Source organism: Mercurialis annua, linkage group LG7 (assembly GCF_937616625.2).
Source record: "Mercurialis annua linkage group LG7, ddMerAnnu1.2, whole genome shotgun sequence".
In the NCBI taxonomy this organism is placed as follows: Eukaryota; Viridiplantae; Streptophyta; class Magnoliopsida; order Malpighiales; family Euphorbiaceae; genus Mercurialis; species Mercurialis annua.
This window is the reverse complement of record NC_065576.1, coordinates 38544079-38566554: the sequence shown is the minus strand read 5'-3', so window position 1 is coordinate 38566554 and position 22476 is coordinate 38544079. Positions and strand designations below refer to the sequence as shown.

At 30.5% G+C, this 22476-nt stretch overlaps 1 protein-coding gene and 1 long non-coding RNA gene across 2 annotated transcripts; one reads left to right on the top strand and one right to left on the bottom strand.

Annotated features, from left to right (window-relative positions):
• Positions 1-12108: 12108 nt before the first annotated feature.
• On the top strand, positions 12109-13332 carry LOC126657152 (uncharacterized). The gene is made up of 2 exons (XM_050351795.1): positions 12109-12124; positions 12809-13332. Exons 1-2 carry the CDS (start codon positions 12109-12111, stop codon positions 13330-13332), a joined length of 540 nt encoding a protein of 179 aa, XP_050207752.1.
• A 3451-nt stretch (positions 13333-16783) lies between these two features.
• LOC126656440 (uncharacterized) lies at positions 16784-19371 on the bottom strand. Its single transcript, XR_007633226.2, has 4 exons — positions 19166-19371; positions 19000-19075; positions 17999-18084; positions 16784-17133 (listed from the first exon to the last, which is right to left on the bottom strand). It is a non-coding gene; the product is annotated as an uncharacterized LOC126656440 (long non-coding RNA).
• Between the last annotated feature and the right edge of the window lie 3105 nt (positions 19372-22476).

Sequence of the window (22476 nt, the reverse complement as noted above, 5' to 3'; positions counted from 1 at the left end):
TTTTTGAAAGGTTTAGCGAAACTTTCGATAAACGTTTGGCCATTTTTAGTCATTTGGCCTTCTAATAAATCTCGTTAAAGCATAAAAAAATCAATAATAGAATAGAAACAAGATAAAAGGTACAAAAAAAATCTTCAGATTTTTTTAAAAATACAGATCAGCCCTTAAATTGTTCTGGGCACAAAAAAACCCTCATTATTTTTTAATTGAACAAAAAACTCTTTCGTCCATAACTTTAACTAACTGTCGTTAACTTGCTGACGTGTCATTAAAAAAAAGTTATAAAATACCCTTTAACAATTTTATATTTATAATTTTTTTTGCATTATTTCACCATCTTCTTCTTAATTAACTTTAATTTTTTTTTTTGGTAAGCTCATCCGGTTTCCAAGGCTTCACCCTGACTAGTCCGGATCCGACCCGTGTCGCGCACCTGGCATGGTGGGTGAGTCTACCAGTGGGGATTTTCTGCATTCATAAGGACTCGAACCCGAGACCTTGTTTAAGCGATATCAAGACACTTACCACTTGAACCAATTTTTTTTAAATCCATTAGTAACAATATCAAAACACAATTAAACCTAATTAAATAAATTAAAAATCAATAAATTTAATTAAACCTATTAAATCTAAGTAAACAAATTAAAACCTAACTATTTTTTAACTTAAAAATTAAACCACCGTCACCCGGCTCTTTCGGAACAAACGTCCGTCGGCAATGTTGGATTGATTCTTTTTCATTTTTAAGCCTAATTTTTTTTAAAAAAAAAAATGACCTCCGCTGGCCGAAGGTCGTGGTGTGTTGAGAACAAACCTTTGAAGGTCTGTTCTCAACAAACATTCAACTCAATAGCTCAAGGTTTGTTCTCAACAGACCTTCGTCTGTTCTCACTTGAGAATAGACGGGTCTGTTCTCACCTGAGAATAGACGGGGTCCGTTCTCACATGATAATAGACCACGACCTCCGACCAGCGGAGGTCGTCTTTTTTATCATTATTTTATGATTTAAAAATATAATAATTAGAGTTAATTAGGAAGAAAAGGGTGAAATAATTAAAAAAATTATAAGTATAAAACTAGTAAGTACTTTAAACATTAAAGGTATTTTTAAATTCTTTTCTATTGCCACATCAGCAAATTAGCGGCAGTTAGTTAAAATTATGGACAGAATGATTTTTTTTGTTTAATTGAAAAATAGTGAGGATTTTTGCGCCTAAAAAAGTTCAAGGATTAATCTATGTTTTCAGAAAATCTTCGATTTCTTTTGGTACTTTATGTCTAGAAATAATAAAAATGCTACTTAGCTATAGCAAAAGCAAACATAAAAACTATACATTTGACTTGTTTATATAGATGAAAAATATTTTATTTAGAAGCAAAACATTCTTAAATAAATGAATTTAATTATTTAAAATAGGTCTAATCACAAAAAAAAACTCTTCATTTTTAGCTTTTTTTCAGTTGCACCCTGAAATTGCAATTTTGTCCACCCAAATTCGAACCTTTGGATTTCGATTTCACCCTCAAGTACTAATTGATCTCTTCTCCATTTGGAAAAAGTTGAAATAAGTCATTTATTTTTAACTTTTTATGTGGAAAAGAGTTCAAACAAGTACTTTATAAGGGTTTTTATGAATTTTTCTCGAGTGAAAAAAAGTCCAATTTGATTTGAGAATGAAATTAAAAATCAAAGATGTAAATTTGGGTGAATTGGACAAAATTATAACGGCAGGTTGTAACTGCAAAGAGGACTGAAAGGTGGAGGATTTTTTTTGGTGATTAAACCTTTAAACTAATAACCAAAGTTACAAAAACAAGTCTGGATACAATATAAAGATAAATTAGTTCAACTGAACCAAAACTATAGATTCCAAAATCTAAAAAAAATAATTTGGTTGTATTGATTGATAAATTACACTGTCATTTAAATTTTAAATATACTAGTAAATCACAATGTCATTAAAAAACTAAACCGAACTCGAGTGGGGATTAATATGAATGTGGAAGGCTTAAAGGTGCCATTTCATAGTTGGAACTCGTTCAGGACACCTCATGATCAGATAAAAAAAAAACCGAACAGGTTGGTTGAACTATTTAGCTATAAAAAGTGGAGGATATTAAACTCCATAAGTCACTGAATTATTCCAATGTTATAAAAAGGGTACTAAATTTGAAATCGTTAAAATATAATCACTAAGTTATCGGATTATTTCTCAGGGAGGTCACCGTCTTAACAGAAGGTCATTAAACTTATCGCAAATTATAAAACGGGTACTGAGTTATACCATTTTGTTAAAAAATGATACTGAATTATATACCTTTTTGTAATTATGGCATGCCACGTAGGACAAAACGCAAAATGTTTAGTGCGTTTTGCCTCGAGCGATATCCCGTAAAATAATTTAATAACTTAGTGACTATTTTTTTTAACGATTTGAAATTTAGTACCCTTTTTGTAATAATGGACTAGCTCAGCGACCTAGGGAGATTAATATTCAAAAAGTGGAAATCTGGTTAAATTGGGCGGGACCGGACTGAACTGGTTGAGGTCGTTCAACCGATTAGACCATAATTTATGTCTAAAATTTATTTTTAAGTGTAATTTACTCAATTTATCGAACTAACAGTGAAACCGGTTGAACCAAAAGCTGGTCGGGTTTGATTTTTTAAAACACTGAAATCACATTGTGGTTAACCCAAAGCAAGATTAAATCTCATTTTTGCTGAAATTTTATTCACTTAACTAGATAAAGTCAATAGAAGAGAGGCATTGAAGTAATATTAAGTCAATAGGCAGGACAGAGTGCCTACAGAGAATCCCATAAGATTATGATTTTTAAAGTGAAAAAGAACAACATCTCTAACTCTTCTGTCTTATTTACATTTCTGACCCGAAGTTCGATGTCTTTTTTCCTAATAAAAAACTCACATAAAACATTTTGGGGTATTGCGTATTTGTCCTCTGTTTCTTTTCGAAGAATGTTTTCTTTTGTCTCTTCGCACCTTCTTTGGAGCGTATTACGCGCTCCCTTGTAAGTATTACGGCATTACAATAACACTCTTTTTTTTTTATCAAATTATTTTGACATGTCGAATTGTTTATTATTTTTTCTGCTCCGGTTAAAAAGAGACATTCTATTTTTACATATTCCATTTTTTTTGCCAGAGATAACAATATATAAAATTATAAAAGAATGACCATCCCATGAAAAAAATGAGCTATTTTTTAAACAAATAATAATATGTGGACTTTGTAGCTACTATACAAGCCATCCAAATACACATCCATTTAACAAATTTAGATAAACCAAAGTTTAAATAATTTGTTAAACAAACGGTAGAACGATAAATTAAAATAACAATATTAAAGATGACCAAGACACGTATCGTTGGTAGAAATGATATGATATTATAGTAGTACCTTGTGAGTTTATGGCGCCATGTAGTAGCGTAAATTGAAAAACTATCCAGAAAAGATTTCCCACCATAGCATACCTGTTTATTTATTTATAAAATAAAATAATAGTTTAGTGTAATCATACCTGATGTTGGAGGAGGCTTCCCGAATTATCTACTGAAAATAGGAGTTAGGGCCCCTCTTATAAAAAATTAAAAACTCTACAAAACAATAAATCAACTATGTGATATAGTCACCCACAAAGAGGAAAGAAACACCCAAATGGAAATGAAATTATTATGGTCCGTGATTACGCATATGTATTCTCCAACCTATTATTACCAATAAATTACGTTGATAAGAAGTATCATGACCATACAAGATTATTGGATATACTATTTAAACTGCAAAATATCAATTAATTCAAAAAATTATTTCAATTAATGAAGAACCTTATAAAAAATATAATAACCTCACAAGAAGTACAGAACCTCACAAGAAGTACAATAATCTCACAAGGAGTACAAAACATCACAAGGAGAACAATAACCTCATAAGGAGTACAAAAACCTCACAAGGAGTACAAAACCTCACAAGGAGTACAATAATCTCACAGGAGTACACCAATATATTCAATATCCTTGTCAATATTCGCCTTATCATAATTTAAGATATTTGTGCATTTGATTAATAGCAATGAATGATGAAATATATAAAATATGAATTCAAAAATGAAAATTAAAAACACATTTTCTCATGTTTTTTTTTTAAAACAATTGGTCACTATCAACTAATATAAGTTAAGAATCAGTTTTTATTTTTGACATATGAAATAGTTATCGAAAAATGTTCTACAACAAATAATCAAAACCATACCCATCAACACTTCACGGCCAAGTTATGCAATGCAAAAATCAAATTTAAAAAGAAGAAAAGAAAGAAAAAAAGTTATGAATTTTAATCCAATTGAATGATGAGTTAAAAAACTAAAACAATGAATAATCAATAGTTAGAGATGGCGTTTCAGAAAAAAAAATTTGTTATCTTTAAAATATAATATTGAATAGGGCTCGACCAGATGCCTTTAACGATTTTTTCGGCATATTCATTGTTGGATAACCGTTAAAATTAAATAAACAATATGATGTGTCTTTATAAATTATATACCTTTTTTATGAATAATATTATATACTTGACGTTAATGAAAATCAAATAAAAGAAGGTCTAAGCACACGAATAATGCATGTAATTGTTGTTATAATCTAGATTTAGTGACAAAAAGAGAATAATAGAATCATAAATTATCAGTTTTGAAACAACAGTCCGACTATATTAAAAATATTAAGAACTTAGAATCATAAATGTATATCGTATTCACTGTGTCAATTTATAACAAAAATCTTAGCCTTTTTTTTATAATTAATAGCTACTAGTTTAAACACAAATTATAATACTATTATCAATATGGATAAAATAAAAAAAAATATACTTCTTTCCAATAGAATTTTTCATTTTGCCTTTATCACACAGTTTTAAAACAATAATTATAATTTATTAGTTTTATAAAAAAAAACTATTTGTTTTTTCATATCCCTATTTAATATAGGGTCCAATTGCAATTTACTTTTAATTTACTCATTAGTGGATTTTAAATAGGGGTAACAAAGGAAAATTGAGTATAAAAATTAGTTATTTTCTGAAAGTGGATTTTTGGGATAATTTGTTTTTTCTCAAAGTGGACAACTCTATTGGGACAGAGAGAGTAACAATTAATGTTTTTTAATCTATGTGTAAAAGTCAGTTGTCCTTTTTTAAACGGTACGGAAAGAGTAAACTTACAAATTTATTTTTTTATATAAACATTAAGTTATACGGTTTTTTATTTTATTTTTAATCTTTTAATTCTCTTGTTTATTTTTGATATAAGGCAACTAAGTCAAATGACGTCTTGAAGAAATGCTCTGGCAAAGGAAAACTAAGTCAAATGACATAATTTATAAAATTAAATTTTAATTTAGTTCTTAATATTTTTAATATAAATATAAATATAAATATAAATTATATTATTATGAAATTTAATAATTTAATAAATTCAACTGTCTTTTTTAATTTTTTGAAAAATAGATTTTGTAGTATTTAAAATTCTTTCAATTTTAAGAAGTAAGAAAGTCAGAAAAATAAGAAACAAAACAAATTAAAACTAAAAAAATTAAAGTTATTTAAAATTAAATTAAATAATATTTAAAATTTATTTATCGGAAGTTCCGTCTTTTATTTTTAGTCGATTTTGACATTTTTATTGTAAATTCACTCGGATATTCGTTGGGTTTTTAATTGAATTGAGAGAATTGAATATTTTTTTTAAAAAAGTGAAAATGGCTTAGGGGTATTTTGGTAAAAAGTTGGACGGTGGGTAGTAATTTGGGGCGGTAAATAGTAGTCCACATATTTTTCTGCCGTCTCAATTCCGGTATGTTAATCATTATAGAAGCATAATGTTTACAAAATTAAACAAATTATTTCGAGCATTAGTATTCAAAATCACAAGTTTGACATTACTTTATTGTTTGTGCCAAGTTTGAAGGACAAACTGAGCTTGTTTAATTTTTTTTTGTTATAATTTTTTTTTAATATTGTGTATTTTAATGAAATCTTAAGCTTTAAAACAAAAATTGTATATTTTAATCTATATTAGAGATGTTGTACTCGTTGAAATCAAAGTAAATATGTCAAAAGATATCTTGGATTTCTTACTTAATATAGACAAAAGATTCCTCTACACAATTTTGATGTAAAAGTCATGGATTGAGCTGACTTCACTGGTTCTATGTAGACGTTACTTATCTTCATTATATACGTCTTTGGTGTATTCTTCACTCATGCAGTGGAGTAATACTTCTCTAATATATCATCACATGTTATCTATTGCTCTCTCAGTTTAATTTTTCTGTTTTTTTTAATAAAATATTTTAAAAAATTGGAATTGGTGATTATATTAAATAAGGATATAATAAAAAAAATTTAATAAAAATTTATTAATTGTATTTTTCAAATAATGTGATAATAAAAAATTAAACAATTATATTAAGACGAATGCAGTTTTAAATAGACTTTAAAAATTTAAAACTTATATTCAAATTACAACAATTTATAAATTAATTAATATTGAATTAAATAAGTACTATGTAATACCCCAAAAGATTTAAATTATTTAATTGGACCACGTGGCAGGTGATTAGTCGCCGGGGTGGCGATATCGGAAAGTTTTCTGAAAAATTAAAATAAACAAAGTTTTAGTAGGTCGGTTTTGAGAAAGTAGTGATGCGGAAATTAATGTTATATTTCAATACTAAAGTTGGAATTGGAATTAAAAGAAAAAATATCAAGAAAAGCCCCAAAAATAAAGTGCAGGGACTAAAGTGATAATTTAGCCACTATGTTTCGAAAATGGAAATTTTGGGTTTTGACGGGAAAATATTAATATTGGGATTCGTATTATTTATCGGATATAAATAATACGTATAAGTTATAGTAAAAGAACTTATTAATTTAGCTATAGATTAAATCGTATAAAAGAAAAGTTTAAAAGATAAATTGTAATAAAGAAAGAAGAGAAGGATCAAAGTGAGCTTTTAACCAAGATATATATAGTCATTTCATTTGAACGAAGAAGAGATCAGAGAAAGAAACAGAGTCCAGAAGCTTCATTTCATCGGTTACGATCGTTTCGCCGCCGTTTTTCCGTCCGATGTCCGATTCAAGCGATTCAAGCAGCGATCTCTTCAGAATCGAAAGCTCTATCGATCCTAAGCTCCAAATTAAGATAAAAATCTCGAAATTTAGTGTGGAATTCGAATTTACGGGCTGTTTAGCGGATTTAGCAAAATTGACGTATTTAAGTCGTTTTTGACATTTTGAAGAAACTAGGATACGGGTTTGGTGGAAAACGGGGTCGAGTATGAGCGTGGGATGTCGGAACGCGTCAAAATGCCTGGAAAAACGAGTTTTCCGGGGGGAGACTGCACTCGATGTGCGAACGCACACTAGTGTGCGGACGCACACCAAAGTGTACGGACGCACACTACACTGTGCGGACGCACAGTGCCTTTGTGCGCCCGTACAGTGGGTCCGGAGGACCAAAATGAGCTTTTAGCCCTATTTAACCGGGATTTCGATATTTTTTAATAGTAGACCCTAAAATTTAATTAAGGACCCCGATAATTTTAAAAGTAAGGTTTTAGCTCGACGTTTTCGATAATTAACGATAACGGAAAACGCTAAGGATATTATACGTTTCTCGAATACGAGAAGCAGAGTTTGAGATATATCGTGAATACGATAAAAGGAATATCGAGTTCACGAATAACATTAAAAATGAAACTAAATCCTAGAACTTAAAAGTATTATACATGTAAAAACACGAGATTAATATCTAACTATTAAACGTTAACTAATATGTATCAGACGTACGAGGAAGCAGTGAGGGCACTAGACAAGGACTAGTACGAGCATACCACCATATCGACTACATTATAGAGTGGATAGTGGTCACAGTGAGTTGCACTTTACTTTTGTGTATTACATATTAAAGTTATTTAATATTATATTTTATATATACGTGTATTGTTTATACGCATCGCATAATACATGATTTGATTAAATGCTATATGTTTCTATCAAGTTTATATACGAGGAACTAGTATGCGATCCGAAGAAACTAGCTATCTATTGGGTGTCAATAGGCTGTGTGATCAGCAGTATCGAGTCAGTCTAGTGTGTTTGCATTTGAGAAATGATTTGATATATACATGTATGACATTATATGATATGATATAATATGAATATGAATTTCGAAGTTGGACAATGAATTTGATACGAGTGAGCACTCGGCTACGGTGTAGTCTGTAGTCCCCGTATCTAATGAGTTGGACTCACACTTTGGGATTAAGAGATAGATCGCGATCGACGAGGTAGAGTGTGAACACTCCCTGGTCGGACTATTTGGATCAGTATGATTTGATTATTTGAAAGTTGTGTCGCATGCTAGGATATTAGTTTTAAATGGATCAAATACATGTTTATATATTGTTTTATATTATTGTTTTCTTGAAATGCGATGCTATGTTTTTATATTAATACCGTTAGTAAATTGCAAACTCACTCAGTATTTTCTCAAATACTGACCCCTCACTTTGATGTCTTTCAGGTGCTTAGCGTCTGAGCTTAGTTAGAAGCCAATTTTGGAATCTGGAAGTCAGTTATGTATGTATAGTCATCTGACTTCTGTGAATGCTGTAGTAGTGGTCTAATGTTGACAGAGTCGTAGCCTAGACAACAGTACATTTTGATTGTACATATTACTTGATGTCTTATTTATATTTTTGTAGGCTACATGTTTTATGTTTTGTTCACGGCACCAGGTGTCAGTGATAAGTTGGTGCACTAACTGATGCATATAGTACCGCGAGACCAGTTTGTACAGGGTACGGTAACTAGAGCCCGCGAGGGTTTTGAACAGTTAGTGTAAATATTTGATCATATGTTACATATGCATATTTGCTTCCGTTGTTTGATATTAATTGTTTATTATTTGCGAAAAATTAATAGTAGTTTTAGGCCTGCTACGGATTTCAGAGCTATCACTTTCATTCACTAGCGTCGGTCTCGGCTCAATAATTTGGGTCGTGACATACTATAACGAAATATAATAATTGATTATTATCTATAATTTATTTTGAATTTAAAATTATGAAATTTGAAGAATGAAAAAAAAAACTCACAAGCATAACACTTGATTAAATATTAATTATAGTTTTTATTATCATGTTTTTGATGTTACATATTTAATTAATAATTTTTTTAATACATCTCTAATAGTTATATTTTAAATTCTTATCATATCAAAATATTATATATGAGTGGTGTGCATTCTTTCAAGCCAAATTTAAAGTTTATTTTATTTATGAAATCGAATTGAACTAAATTTATAAAATTATAAAAGAATTCGAATAGGATCGAACAATACCTGTCAGTTTGTTTGACTCGTTATCATTTGGTTTAATTTTATTTATACTAAAATTAAAATGGTTTTCTAATATTTGTATATTTTAATTCAAACCAAGCTATTCTTTTTATTTTATATTATAATCTTAATGTCTTAAAAATACCATATATTTACTTCAAAGATCAATTATAACTAAATCTCTTAAAATCACTCCATTTTATACGTTTTAAAAATTTATATGTCAATTATAGCTAATTCGAAAAATAATCTGATTTTTTTTACCGAATTAGGTCCTTGGCTGCTGCCTTGATAAATTTTTTAATTACTTTTAAAATTGGTTATAATTAACATACAAATTTCCAAAATGGCTAACGAGGTGATTTTAAAGTAGTTAAAATTGACATTGAATATAATAGGGTTAATGTCGAAAAAGATCACGAATTTTACACGTTTTCTCATTTTAATCACGCAGTTTAAATTTTTTCATTTTCATACTCGAACTACCATTTTTTCTCAAATTCATGCACAGTGCTGAGGTGACACTCATTCATTGATATGAAATGGCCTCCACCTCAGCAAATTACACCAATGGAGCCGTGACACCTCAACACCATGCATGAATTTGAGAAAAAGTTGCAGTTCGTGTATGAAAATAAAAAAAATTAAACTGTATAATTAAAATGAGAAAACATATTAAGTTAGCGAATTTTTATGACATTAATCTAATATAATAGTTTGATACTTTTAAATATTAAGTTTTTATTATACCAAACCTAAAATTTAACCGGATTCGATTTTTTAGTTCTGTTCTATTTAAGAGTATACCACTATCTTTTTTTATAATAGTTAGGAAAAGAGAACGTTTGTGGAGAATTTGAACTCACAGTCTAGCAGTTTGCTGGCATTTGCTTGTACTACTTAAGCTATATTTCATTGGTACCATTCTCAATACATCTGAATGAGGTGATTTTAAAGTGGTTAAAAATTGCTTCTTCTCCTTCCTAAGCTGAATACATTTTTTGTAAAAGGTGTGGTGGGGTAAAGATTTATAAAACACTGAGTGGTCTCATCTCAAACAGAAAAAAGAAAGAAAGTTAACTTTTGCAAGGAAGAAACCATGGAGGTTATATGTATTCTAAAGAAATGTGTAAAAAGGAGAGTATTTGTATAATATAATGTATTGTCTATCTGCCAAATCAAAAGCAAACTTGTCCCTATTTCTATATACCCTTTTTTCTTATTGGGCCTTTCAATTTACTCTATTTTCCTTGTCATGCATCTGTCTCTTTCTTTTGCTAATTCTTTGACTAGGGTTAGACGTTATACTTATACCTCACTAATTTTGCCATTTTGATGGGTTAAATACTTTATACCTCACTAATTTTTAAAATATTTCAAACAAATGCTAGGTATTTATTTGTTTATTTAAGATCAACAAACATTATTTTTTATTTTAAAATGATTTTTCAGATCTAATTTTTATGATATGACTACCTAGTTAAAAGTATTTATCACGTCAGCAAAAATGTATGTTAGTTTATGTGGCATACTACTGAATTCTTAACACGACGAATATTCTTATTCATATAGAGACATCTTTGATCTGAATTTTTTTTAAAAAATAAAAGTTAAAGTTTGGTAGCTTTAAGAAAATAAATTAAAAATTAATATTTTTTTTGAAATAATTTATAAGTCCAGTGACCACTTTATATATTTAACCCCAATTTTATAGAATCGCAGCTTACTTAAAAGAGGGACCAATGTCTATGACTGTGATCGAGCATGTAACTCAGAATGGTTAGCCTGCACCTATAGAAGCCAACATTTCACACATTTTATAGTAGATATGCACAACCATCGATTTAAATATATTTTTATTGAATCTTTAATTTATGTCAGATTTAAACCGTTTTGTTCTTTTAAGAATTTTTTTTTTATCATCTATACCTTGCCCTACTTTAATTTAAATTTATTATCAAAATGGTTTCTCTTAGTAATTTGAATTGAAAAAAGTTATGAAGTCCTTCTCTAATAGTTCCGACTTGTAAGAATTTAATGACTTATATAATTATAATAAGATATTAATGATTCAATTCTAATGGTTAATGAAAGGTTATGAATTGAATAGTTATGACTATTGGTAAAGGTTATCACATTAAAGGGTTGTAACCATTGGTGTTTTGATGGAAAGCCACCATTAGTCTATAAATAAGAGTTGGTCCTCTCTCTACCCTTAATCACAAAATTATAGCAAACACTAAATACTTAAAGATTAGAGTATCCATCATTAAGATAAGGGCAAAGGGAGAGAAACCATACTCTATTAAGCATGGATCAAGTTATGTCTTCTTCATTAATATTAATGGTGTGAAAAGCGTAAATCTCTAGATTATAGGAATTATAGTTTTCGTGTGGTATCGGAGCAAAGGTTTAAGAAATCATGTCTTTTCATAATTATTGCTAGTATGAATGCATGCAATAATAAATTATTTATTATGGTATTATAAATTAAATTAGTTAATATTGTATGCATGATTTGGTTTGAATTATTGACATTAGTTTTTAGACTAATTTCTATATAAAAGATTATGCCTGAATTAAGTTAATCTTTCAATGAAAGTTTGATGGAAGTTTTGGAACTGATTTAATATTTGCGCTGCACAATTGTTTGCACTGTTTCGTGACACGCGGATTCATAAAATGAAAATGGATCAAGAAATCGGTTTGAGCCTTGAGGTTGTTTGATTTTGTTAAAATGAGTAAGAAACATGCGCGCATGAAAGAGTGCAATTCTTCATTTAATTCAGTTTAAGGGAAAAAGGGTCAGTTTGACCCGTAATGTTTCTTTTCCTTACCAAATTAATTGTAAAGTTTAAACACTTACAATTAAATCCGAAATAATTTTATATTTAATTTATGAAGTTTAAATTAAATATTTAATGAAAGAAAATATATTTTAAATATATTAATTAAAGACTTTTGAAATTTATCTTAGAAAAAATTTGTTTGTCACCAAAGTGGCCAAATTTTAAAGTAATAAATTTCAAATAATAGTTTATAATTTTCAATTACTCATAAATTTTATGTTTAAATGACATTATGATTTTATATATTTATGAGATTGAAATTTATTGTTATAAAATATTTAGGGATCAATTCAAAGGTTGATTATTTGTTTTATAATTGATAAACATAATTGTGGTGATAAGTATGTCATACTAATCTTATTTTGCATATCCAAAGATAGTAAAATTAATTTTAGTTATGCATATGTAATTGCCTATCATTGTTTACATAAGTATGTCTTAGTATCACCCAAAGGAGAACTTTGATATATTTATGTTTATTTATGCAATAATGGAATAAGCATTAATGTATAAGTATTTTATGTTATTTTTATTTGCAGTATCTGTACCAATTTCTCTTCATTCGCATGCTTCATCTGTTCCATTATTTAATGGTTTGAATTTCTCTGATTGGTGCGAACAAATCCAGTTTCACTTAGGTGTTCTGGATCTTGATTTGGCACTTGAAATTGAAAAACCTGCTACTATTACTGATGAAAGTAGCAATGAAGAAAAAGTTTTATATAAAACTTGGGAAAGATCGAACAGATTATTAAGCTTAATGTTTATGCGAATGACTGTTGCAAACAACTTAAAGAGTACAATTCCTAAAACTGACAGTGCTAAGGAATTTAAAAGATTTATTGAGGAACGTTCTCAAACAGCTGATAAGTCACTTGCTGGCACATTGATGAGTAATTTGACCAACATGAAATATGATGGTTCACGTGTCATGCATGATCATGTTATTGAAATGACTAACTTAGCGGCAAAATTAAAGACCTTAGGAATGAATGTGGATGAGTATTTTTTAGTTCAGTTTATATTGAACTCCTTGCCTCCTGAACAATATGGTCCATTCTAAATGAACTATAACACCTTAAAGGATAAGTGGAATGTAAATGAATTGACCAGTATGCTTGTTCAAGAGGAGACAAGATTAAAAAGTCAAAGATCTCATTCGGTTCATCTCTTAAGTAATCAAGAAGCTGGAAAGAGTTATAAAAGGAAAGGTGGAAATGGCAAGAATAAAGGTTTACACAACCTGAATGAATCTTCTAAGGTTGCTCACAAGAAGGAACACGGAAGTGTTAAATGTCACTTCTGTGATAAAGTCGGACACTTAAAGAAGGATTGCCTGAAACGTAAAGTTTGGTTCGAAAAGAAAGGTAAGCATTATGCTTTAGTATGTTTTGAATCAAATTTTATTGAAGTTCCGCATAATACTTGGTGGATTGATTCTGGTTCCACTACCCATCTTTCTAATACGATGCAGGGATTTCTTACGATCCAAACTATAAAGCCAAATGAAAATTTCGTCTTCATGGGCAATCGAAAGAAAGCTTCTATTGGAGGAATTGGCACTTATCGTTTAAAGTTAGATACATGACATTATTTGGATTTATTCCAAACTCTTTATGTACCCACATTTTCCCGCAACTTAATTTCGTTATCGAAACTTGATGTAGCGGGATTTTATTTTAAGTTTGGTTCTGGATGTTTAACTTTAATGAAGAATAGTAATATTATTGGTTCTGGATTGTTATGTGATGGTCTCTACAAGGTTAAACTTGATAATTCTTTTGTTGAGACATTAATGACTTTGCATCATAACGTTGTACTAAACGTAATTTAGTCAATGAAAGTTCTGCTTACTTGTGGCATAAACGTTTATATCCAAAGAAAGGATACAAAGATTAGTAAAGAATGAAATACTTCCAAGTTTGGACTTTACTGATCTTGAAGTGTGTATTGATTGTATTAAAGAAAAACAAACAAAACACACTAAGAAAGGAGCCACAAGAAGCACACAACTTCTTGAAATTATACACACTGATATTTGTGGTCCTTTTGACGCTCCAACTTTTGGTGTAGAAAAATATTTCATTACCTTTATCGATGATTTTTCTCGTTATGGTCATATTTATCTATTACATGACAAATCTCAATCAATAAATTCACTTGAAATTTATATTAAAGAGGTTGAGAGGCAATTAGATAAAAAGGTAAAAATCATAAGGTCTGATAGAGGTGGTGAATTTTATGGAAAATTTGATGAATCTGGACAATGTCCAGGTCCATTTGCCAAATTTCTTGAAAGAAACGGTATTTGTGCTCAATACACAATGCCAGGAACACCGCAACAAAATGGTGTTGCGGAAAGGCGTAATCGTACTTTAATGGAAATGGTTAGGAGTATGATGAGTCATTCTTCTTTATCCTTATCATTGTGGATGTATGCATTAAGAACTGCCATGTATTTGCTAAACAGGGTTCCTAGTAAAGCAGTTCAAAGTACACCTTTTGAACTATGGTCAGGAAGGAAACCTAGTTTATGGCACTTACATGTTTGGGGTTTCCCAGCAAAAGTAAGAATTTACAATCCACATGAAAAGAAGTTGGATTTTAAAACAACAGTGGTTATTTTATTGGTTATCCAGAAAAGTCTAAAGGGTATAGATTTTACTGTCCTAATCATAGTACACGAATTGTTGAATCTGGAAATGCAAGGTTCATTGAAAATGGTGACATTAGTGGGAGCGAAAGAATACATGATGTTAGTATTCAAGAAGTGAGGGTGGAAATTCCTATACCCAAAGCTTCTGCAATTGTTATTCCTAATATTGTTGCTCAGCCCAATAACATTCAAGAAGAACAAATAAATGATGAAATGCTTCATGATGAAAATGTCAATAATGAAACCATAGTAAACGAACAACAAGAAGTAACAGTAAGAAGATCTCAAAGAGAAAAGAGATCTGCTATTCCTAATGACTATGTAGTTTATCTACAAGAGTCAGAAATGGACTTAGGAATCAATAACGATCCAGTTTCATATTTAGAAGCCATGAATTGTGATGATTCAGTCAAATGGATTGATGCTATGAAAGAGGAGTTAAAATCTATGGATCAAAATCAAGTTTGGGATCTTGTTGAGTTGCCTGAAGGATGCAAAAGAATTGGATGCAAATGAGTTTTCAAAACCAAACGCGATTCAAAAGGCAATATCGAAAGACACAAAGCCAGACTTGTCGCCAAAGGTTTTACTCAGAAAAGTGGCATTGATTACAAAGAGACCTTTTCACCAGTATCTAAAAAGGATTCTCTTAGAATTATTATGGCTTTAGTGGCTCATTATGATTTAGAGCTACATCAAATGGATGTCAAAACCGCCTTTCTTAATGGAAATTTGGAAGAAGAAGTTTATATGGATCAACCCGAGGGTTTTTCTATTAAAGAAAAGGATCATATGGTGTGTAAACTAAAGAAATCAATATACGGACTTAAAAAAGCTTCCCGTCAATGGTATATTAAGTTTAATGATACCATTACTTCTTTTGGTTTTCAAGAAAACATCGTTGATCGATGTATATACATGAAAATTAGTGGGAGCAAGTTTATTTTCCTTATTCTGTATGTTGATGATATTTTACTTGCTGCTAATGATCTTGGTTTGCTACATGAAACCAAGAAATATCTCTCTAATAATTTTGAAATGAAGGATATGGGAGAAGCCACCTATGTGATAGGAATAGAAATATTCCGTGATAGATCACAAGGATTATTGGGCTTATCTCAAAAGGCTTATATCAATAAAATTTTAGAGAGATTTAAAATGGACAAATGCTCAGCTGGTATAGTTCCAATTCAGAAGGGGGATAAATTTAACCTTATGCAATGTCCTAAGAATGAATTGGAACGGGAACAAATGAAGACCATTCCTTATGCATCTGTTGTTGGGAGTTTGATGTATGCTCAAACTTGCACCAGACCGGACATCAGTTTTGCTGTCGGAATTCTGGGCAGATATCAAAGTAATCCGGGATTAGATCATTGGAAAGCTGCAAAGAAAATTCTTAGATACTTGCAAGGAACAAAGGATTACATGCTCACTTATCGAAAATCTAAGCACCTTGATGTGATTGGATATTGTGATTCCGATTTTGCTGGATGTGTTGATACAAGAAAATCAACATTTGGCTACTTATTCCTTTTAGCTGAAGGAGCAATTTCATAGAAAAGTGCGAAGCAGTCCGTCATTGCTGCATGCACTATGGAGGCCGAGTTCGTAGCTTGTTTTGAGGCTACTGTTCATGGATTAAGGTTGCGGAACTTTATTTCAGGACTTGGAATTGTCGACAGTATAGCCAGGCCGCTGAAAATTTATTGTGATAATTCTTGTCACGACCCAAAATTGAGGGCCACGACCGGCGCTAGGGAATGGGAATTGTAGTTCCGAATCCCGTAGCAAGCCTGAAATTCACTAAAACTTTTTCGCAATTTTCATATAAAACCTGATCTTACAAACGGAAGCATTTAAACAAAAACACATTTATACACTGGTAAAAATCATACAACTTGCTCGGACTTATCATTTCCGTATCATATACGTACTAGCCCGGCATAAACTATTATTGTCAAAGTTACATCACGGGAATCTACCTCCGTGGTACAAAACATAACTATTGTAACCAAACCAAAATATGCACAACAGACAGCAACTATAAACAACGTACAATTTTTACTGTTCTACTAGGCCATGACACTAGTCAGACATTATACTACTGCAGCAGACATGGAAGTCAGAACTGTTTATTGGAACATTGACTTCCGGTCAAAAGGTGGACATCTAGTCAAGTCCGGATCGAGATACCTGAAAAACACACTATTGGGGGGTCAGCTATTAAGCTGAGTGAGCTATACTTTACTTACCATATTATCCAAATAAGCATCGCATTTTAAAAAAAAACATTTTTGTTTTAAATATTTATACAAACATACTTTCAAACAATTCCAACACATACAATCACAGCGATTGCAAACAATTCACTTAATACAAGTATTTGATCCGATCGAAACCTTAATCTTAAACTCCTTAACTTCTCCTAATCCGTATCATATTCGAATCATATCGTTCGAGTGGCCGGGTCCCGAGATAGTTCGACCGAGTTACCCGCTACCACGTGGCATAGTCCCGAGATAGTTCAACCGAGTTACATCATGCCACTACTTAATCCTAAGTTGTGGGTCCCGAGATAGTTCGACCGAGTTACCCATCAGATACGGGTCCCGAGATAGTTCGACCGAGTTACCTCGTATCTGCCACAATTATAGTCCTCCTTTCCGATACCCAAACATATTCCATTTCATAATTATAAATATGATCAACATTTAATGAGCTCATATCAAACGTATCTATGTACGAATATCTAGACTTCCATAAACACCGGTGATCACACGGCCTATTGATGCCCAATAGGTAGCTCGTTTCTTCGGATCATATACAAACTCACATAGGGAAATAATCGACAAGTCATAAACAAAGTAATACAATCCAAATATCAAACAAGTCAATCCAATAGAAAGTAGTTCAATCCATAAACAACCAAATCAAATATAATTCAATCCAATAACAACAACTCAATAAAATCAAAATATGTAATTTATGTGATGCATTTAGTAATAATAACGTATATAGTATATATAAAATAGTTTTAATACGATAATAAGAGTGAGTAAAATATACTCACTGCTTGCTATCCATAATCTTCGATAATAGCTAAGCGATGTCGCGTTCTGTACGTTCCGGGTTCCATTGGCCGTCGCCCCGTCAAGTCTACACAAATTCGATAATATCTCGAATTAATCACAATCTAACTATAATTAATTAATCCAAAACTAGGTTTCTAGCCAACTTCGGCTATTGAAACCGTTTACTTAAAACAGTCCGACCCCTAAAATATTTGACATTCTTAAAGTTCAGAACGTCCCCTACAACTTTCATTTAGGTCTCGGACTGAGATTAGCACCCAAAGATGTCGGAATTTGGCTCTGAAGTTAATAACTTGGGGCTGTCCAAATTTCAGAGCTGCTATACGCAACATAATGTTCTGATCTATTTGAGCCATTTCGAGGCCAAACTAGCAGAAACTTAAACTTAGACATTTATAGACAACATTTTTAAGTTTCCGTACCAACAAACGGAACGTAATTTGGAGTTATAAATCTCGCGATATTGCTCTCGCACTAAGGCTGTTTTGCAGGACAGTTTTCTGCAAAACATCATACTAGTTTGCGTCAATTCTAAAACCTATCGATAATATGCTTTCTTATTCATACAATCCCGCAACCACATACCATATTAGACGCTTCAATTTCCTGATCTAACACCATTAGAATCATTTAAACATCAACCTTTCATTAGGGTCGAACCATATCATCCATTTTTCTATCAAAACCTTAACAATCAATCTTGACTCAAATTAGATCTATATTCATTCATAATTCAGCTATACAACTCAAAATCAAAGGTTATACACATCACTTGAACTTCATATCATCAACTTATCATAGGGCCGAATGCCCTAGTCCAACTTCATGTCAAAATTTTCATCAATTTAATTCAATTTCTATAGCTAAAACATTAACTATTAATCATCATCTAATACATAGATAAACCGAACCCTAAGTCAACCAAACTCATCCAATTTCATCAATCTAAACTTAATCAAACTCAGAATTAAAAGCTCACCTTGGTTTTTGATGGAGGCCGAAGGGTTAATATTTCAAAATCACCATCACAATCCTTCATACAAGCTCCTATTCACCTTATAACAATCAAATACATAAAACCCTTAAATTAACTCCAAAACCGAATTAATAACTCTGAAACCCTAATTATATACTGAAATTATTACCTTAATTTGATACCATAGATCGATAGATAATCCTCTCCTCTTTCCGTTGCCGCGAAAATCAATCGATTTGGAGCTATATTGAAGAAGTTATGGAAGTTGGAAGAATTTTGACATGAAAGCTTCAAGGGAAGAAGATGATCCTATTTGAGAGCTGAGATTATTATGTCTATTTTCTGATTTGAAAGTCAATTAATGGCTTTTTATATTTATGACAAAAGTTCCACTTCAATCCTTGAAAATGCCACCTCCTTACCTTTTGATTCATAACTTTTCTTTCGTCCAATTTAGTCTGTCGATCGCTTAATTACTTAGACTCGATAAGTTATGTATTATTTATATCTAAATAAATAATATCACCTTAATACTTTATAATTCCATCTCCGATAATTTATTTTAGGAATTTTCGGCTAAAAACGCTCAAATTACATTTTGAGCTAAAATACACTTTTTCCAACTTTTTCGTCCTTATTTTCATTTGACAAATATCAATATCCAAATGAATGATATTAATATCTTAAATTTCAATTCCCGTCCATAATTTATTTAAATTATATTTTTCGGGTTATAAAATTCTATTTTCCAACTTCTTGGGGACTTTAACTTATTTTAACTTCCAACTTTTCTTACGATTTTCTTTAGTCCCGTCAAATTATTTTAGGCATTATAAATATTCAAATTTCTTCTTTAAACTTCAATATCTACCAATTCTCGTCCTTCTTTAAATATTTCCTTATTAAATCCTTTCGATAACTTCTTTACTAGCCGCTTCATTATTTTAAAGCGGACACGTGGCCTACTTTGACAACGCCAGACGTACGGGGTATTACAATTCTGCAGCAGTTTTCTTCTCTAAAAATGACAAGTATTCTAAAGGTGCTAAGCATATGGAAATAAAATACTTTGCCGTTAAAGAAGAAGTTCAGAAACAAAGAGTGTCAATTGAACATATTAGCACACATCTTATGATTGCAGATCCTTAATAAAAGGATTAGCGCCCAAAATATTTAATGAACATGTTGTAAGAATGGGTATTATTGGACGTCATTACTAGTATTGTATTAATGTTTATGTTAAGCTTATACAATTGACATTTTGAGCTCAATAATGTGTTTTTGATTTTCCTGTTTTCTATTTGGTATACATAATGATATAGAGTAATGTTGACAGGAATAGTCTTGAAATAAAGACACTAATGTTGGACCATTAATGTTATCCTTATTAAAGATCATGTTAAGTTGGGAATTGGTGTTGTGGTACATGGAAGGGACTATGTCGATAAAATGACATATGACCGCTATGACCCGCATTAATATTTCTACTTAATAATGATATTATGTTTAGCCAATGCAAGAGAGAGTTTAATACAACTTCGTGCATCTTATGTTCTTATTAAAATCATATGAGTCACGTGGGAGAATGTAAGAATTTAATGACTCGTATAATTATAATAAGATATTAATGATTAAATTCTAATGGTTAATGAAAGGTTATGAATTGAATAGTTATAACTATTGGTAAAGGTTATCATATTAAAGGGTTGTAACCATTGGTGCTTTGATGGAAATCCACCATTAGTCTATAAATAAGAGTTGGTCTACCCTTAATCACAAAATTATAGCAAACACTAAATACTTAAAGATTAGAGTATCCATCATTAAGATAAGGGCAAAGGGAGAGAAACCATACTCTATTAAGCATGGATCAAGGTATGTCTTCTTCCTTAATATTAATGGTGTGAAAAGCATGAATTTCTAAATTATGGGAATTATAGTTTTCACGACTCGCTCTTTATCTTAAAATAATATTATATAACAAATAAAGTTATTTGTTCCCCAAGTACAACGTCTCTCTCAAGTCTTTTTGGATAATTGTTTTTGAAAGTTATTGTACTCTTTCATTTTTTTATAATTTGATCACCGAACTTCATAACTTAACAATTGATTATTGTAATATGCTTTTAGCATTACTAAAAACTTACTTTTTGTGACGGATTTTTATCCATCATAAATAATTTGCGATGGAAAATGAAATCCATCATAAATTTGTGACGGATTTGTAACGGCAAATTTCATATATTAATAGCCAAGTTTACATAAATAAACATATTTTTTTTCTTTAGGGTAGAAAGAAGAGGGTATAACAACACTGCACTCAAGATTAGTACCGTGGTACACATATGCATGGGGTTAAAGTAGCACCATCAAGACATGTATATTATAAAGAGCAAGACTCCTCATATTTGATACAATCCACACTTTACTCTCTTTATTTAAAAACTAAATTATATGCCCTCTCATTTTTATTTTTGTCAACAATTTAATCCATCCATTTATTTTTAGTGTTAGTCAATAAAATCAAATGGTTTAAGGGTAAATTAATTTTTAAATCCGAAGGATAAAATTGTTGACAAAAATAAAGGTGAGTGATGAAATCGTTGTGAAAAACAAAAGTGGGGACCATATAGTTTCATTGACTTCGTTGACTAACATTCAAAATGGACAGAAGGACAAAATTATTGATAAAAAAAAAGTGAAGAGTTATATCGTTCAATTTTAAAACAAAATCCTAAACTATAAATTATATCAAATGTGAGGGGTGTTGTAATAATTTGCGCTATTATCAACTTTATAGGTAAAAACACAAGGAAGAAAGATAACCTTAGCTGATAGTAGAAACTTGGATCATACGTTTTCTCATTGTGATTGCAAAAACTGATATAATACTAGTTTTTTTATATGAGAAAAGTACATTAATCAGAATATTATAGCTGTATTAACATACAAGCAAAACAGAAACCATAAGAAATATTATAAATGTATTAATATTATCATCCTTATTAATGTGATTACATTACAAAAAAGGAAGTAAATACAAGAACCATTAGGCTGCTCTTCAAATCTAACAAGCATAAACAGGGAAATGATATGTAAATGATTAATTAAACACGTATATTCAAAAATCAAGATAATACTTGTTTTGCAGTTTAATTTTATTTTTGCAGAAATTAGGGTTAGCTGTTACTCTAATAAATCGTCTTCTTTGGTTCAGTTCTTAGGGCAAAAACACCCATTTTGTTTAATTTAAACTAGAAAACCCAAAACAACCTAAAATCAAATTAAAATCGAATTGTTATTACAAGATGAGATGGAAAATCAAATAATAAATTGAAGGTAAATATTGGTGGTTGTTAAGGGAAACGATGATGGAGAGAAGGAGAACCCCGTTTGAGGTAGGGGTGGACAAAAACACCAATCAAATTGATTAACCGAAATCGAAAAATCGAACCGAAAAATATAGTTAACCAGTTTAAG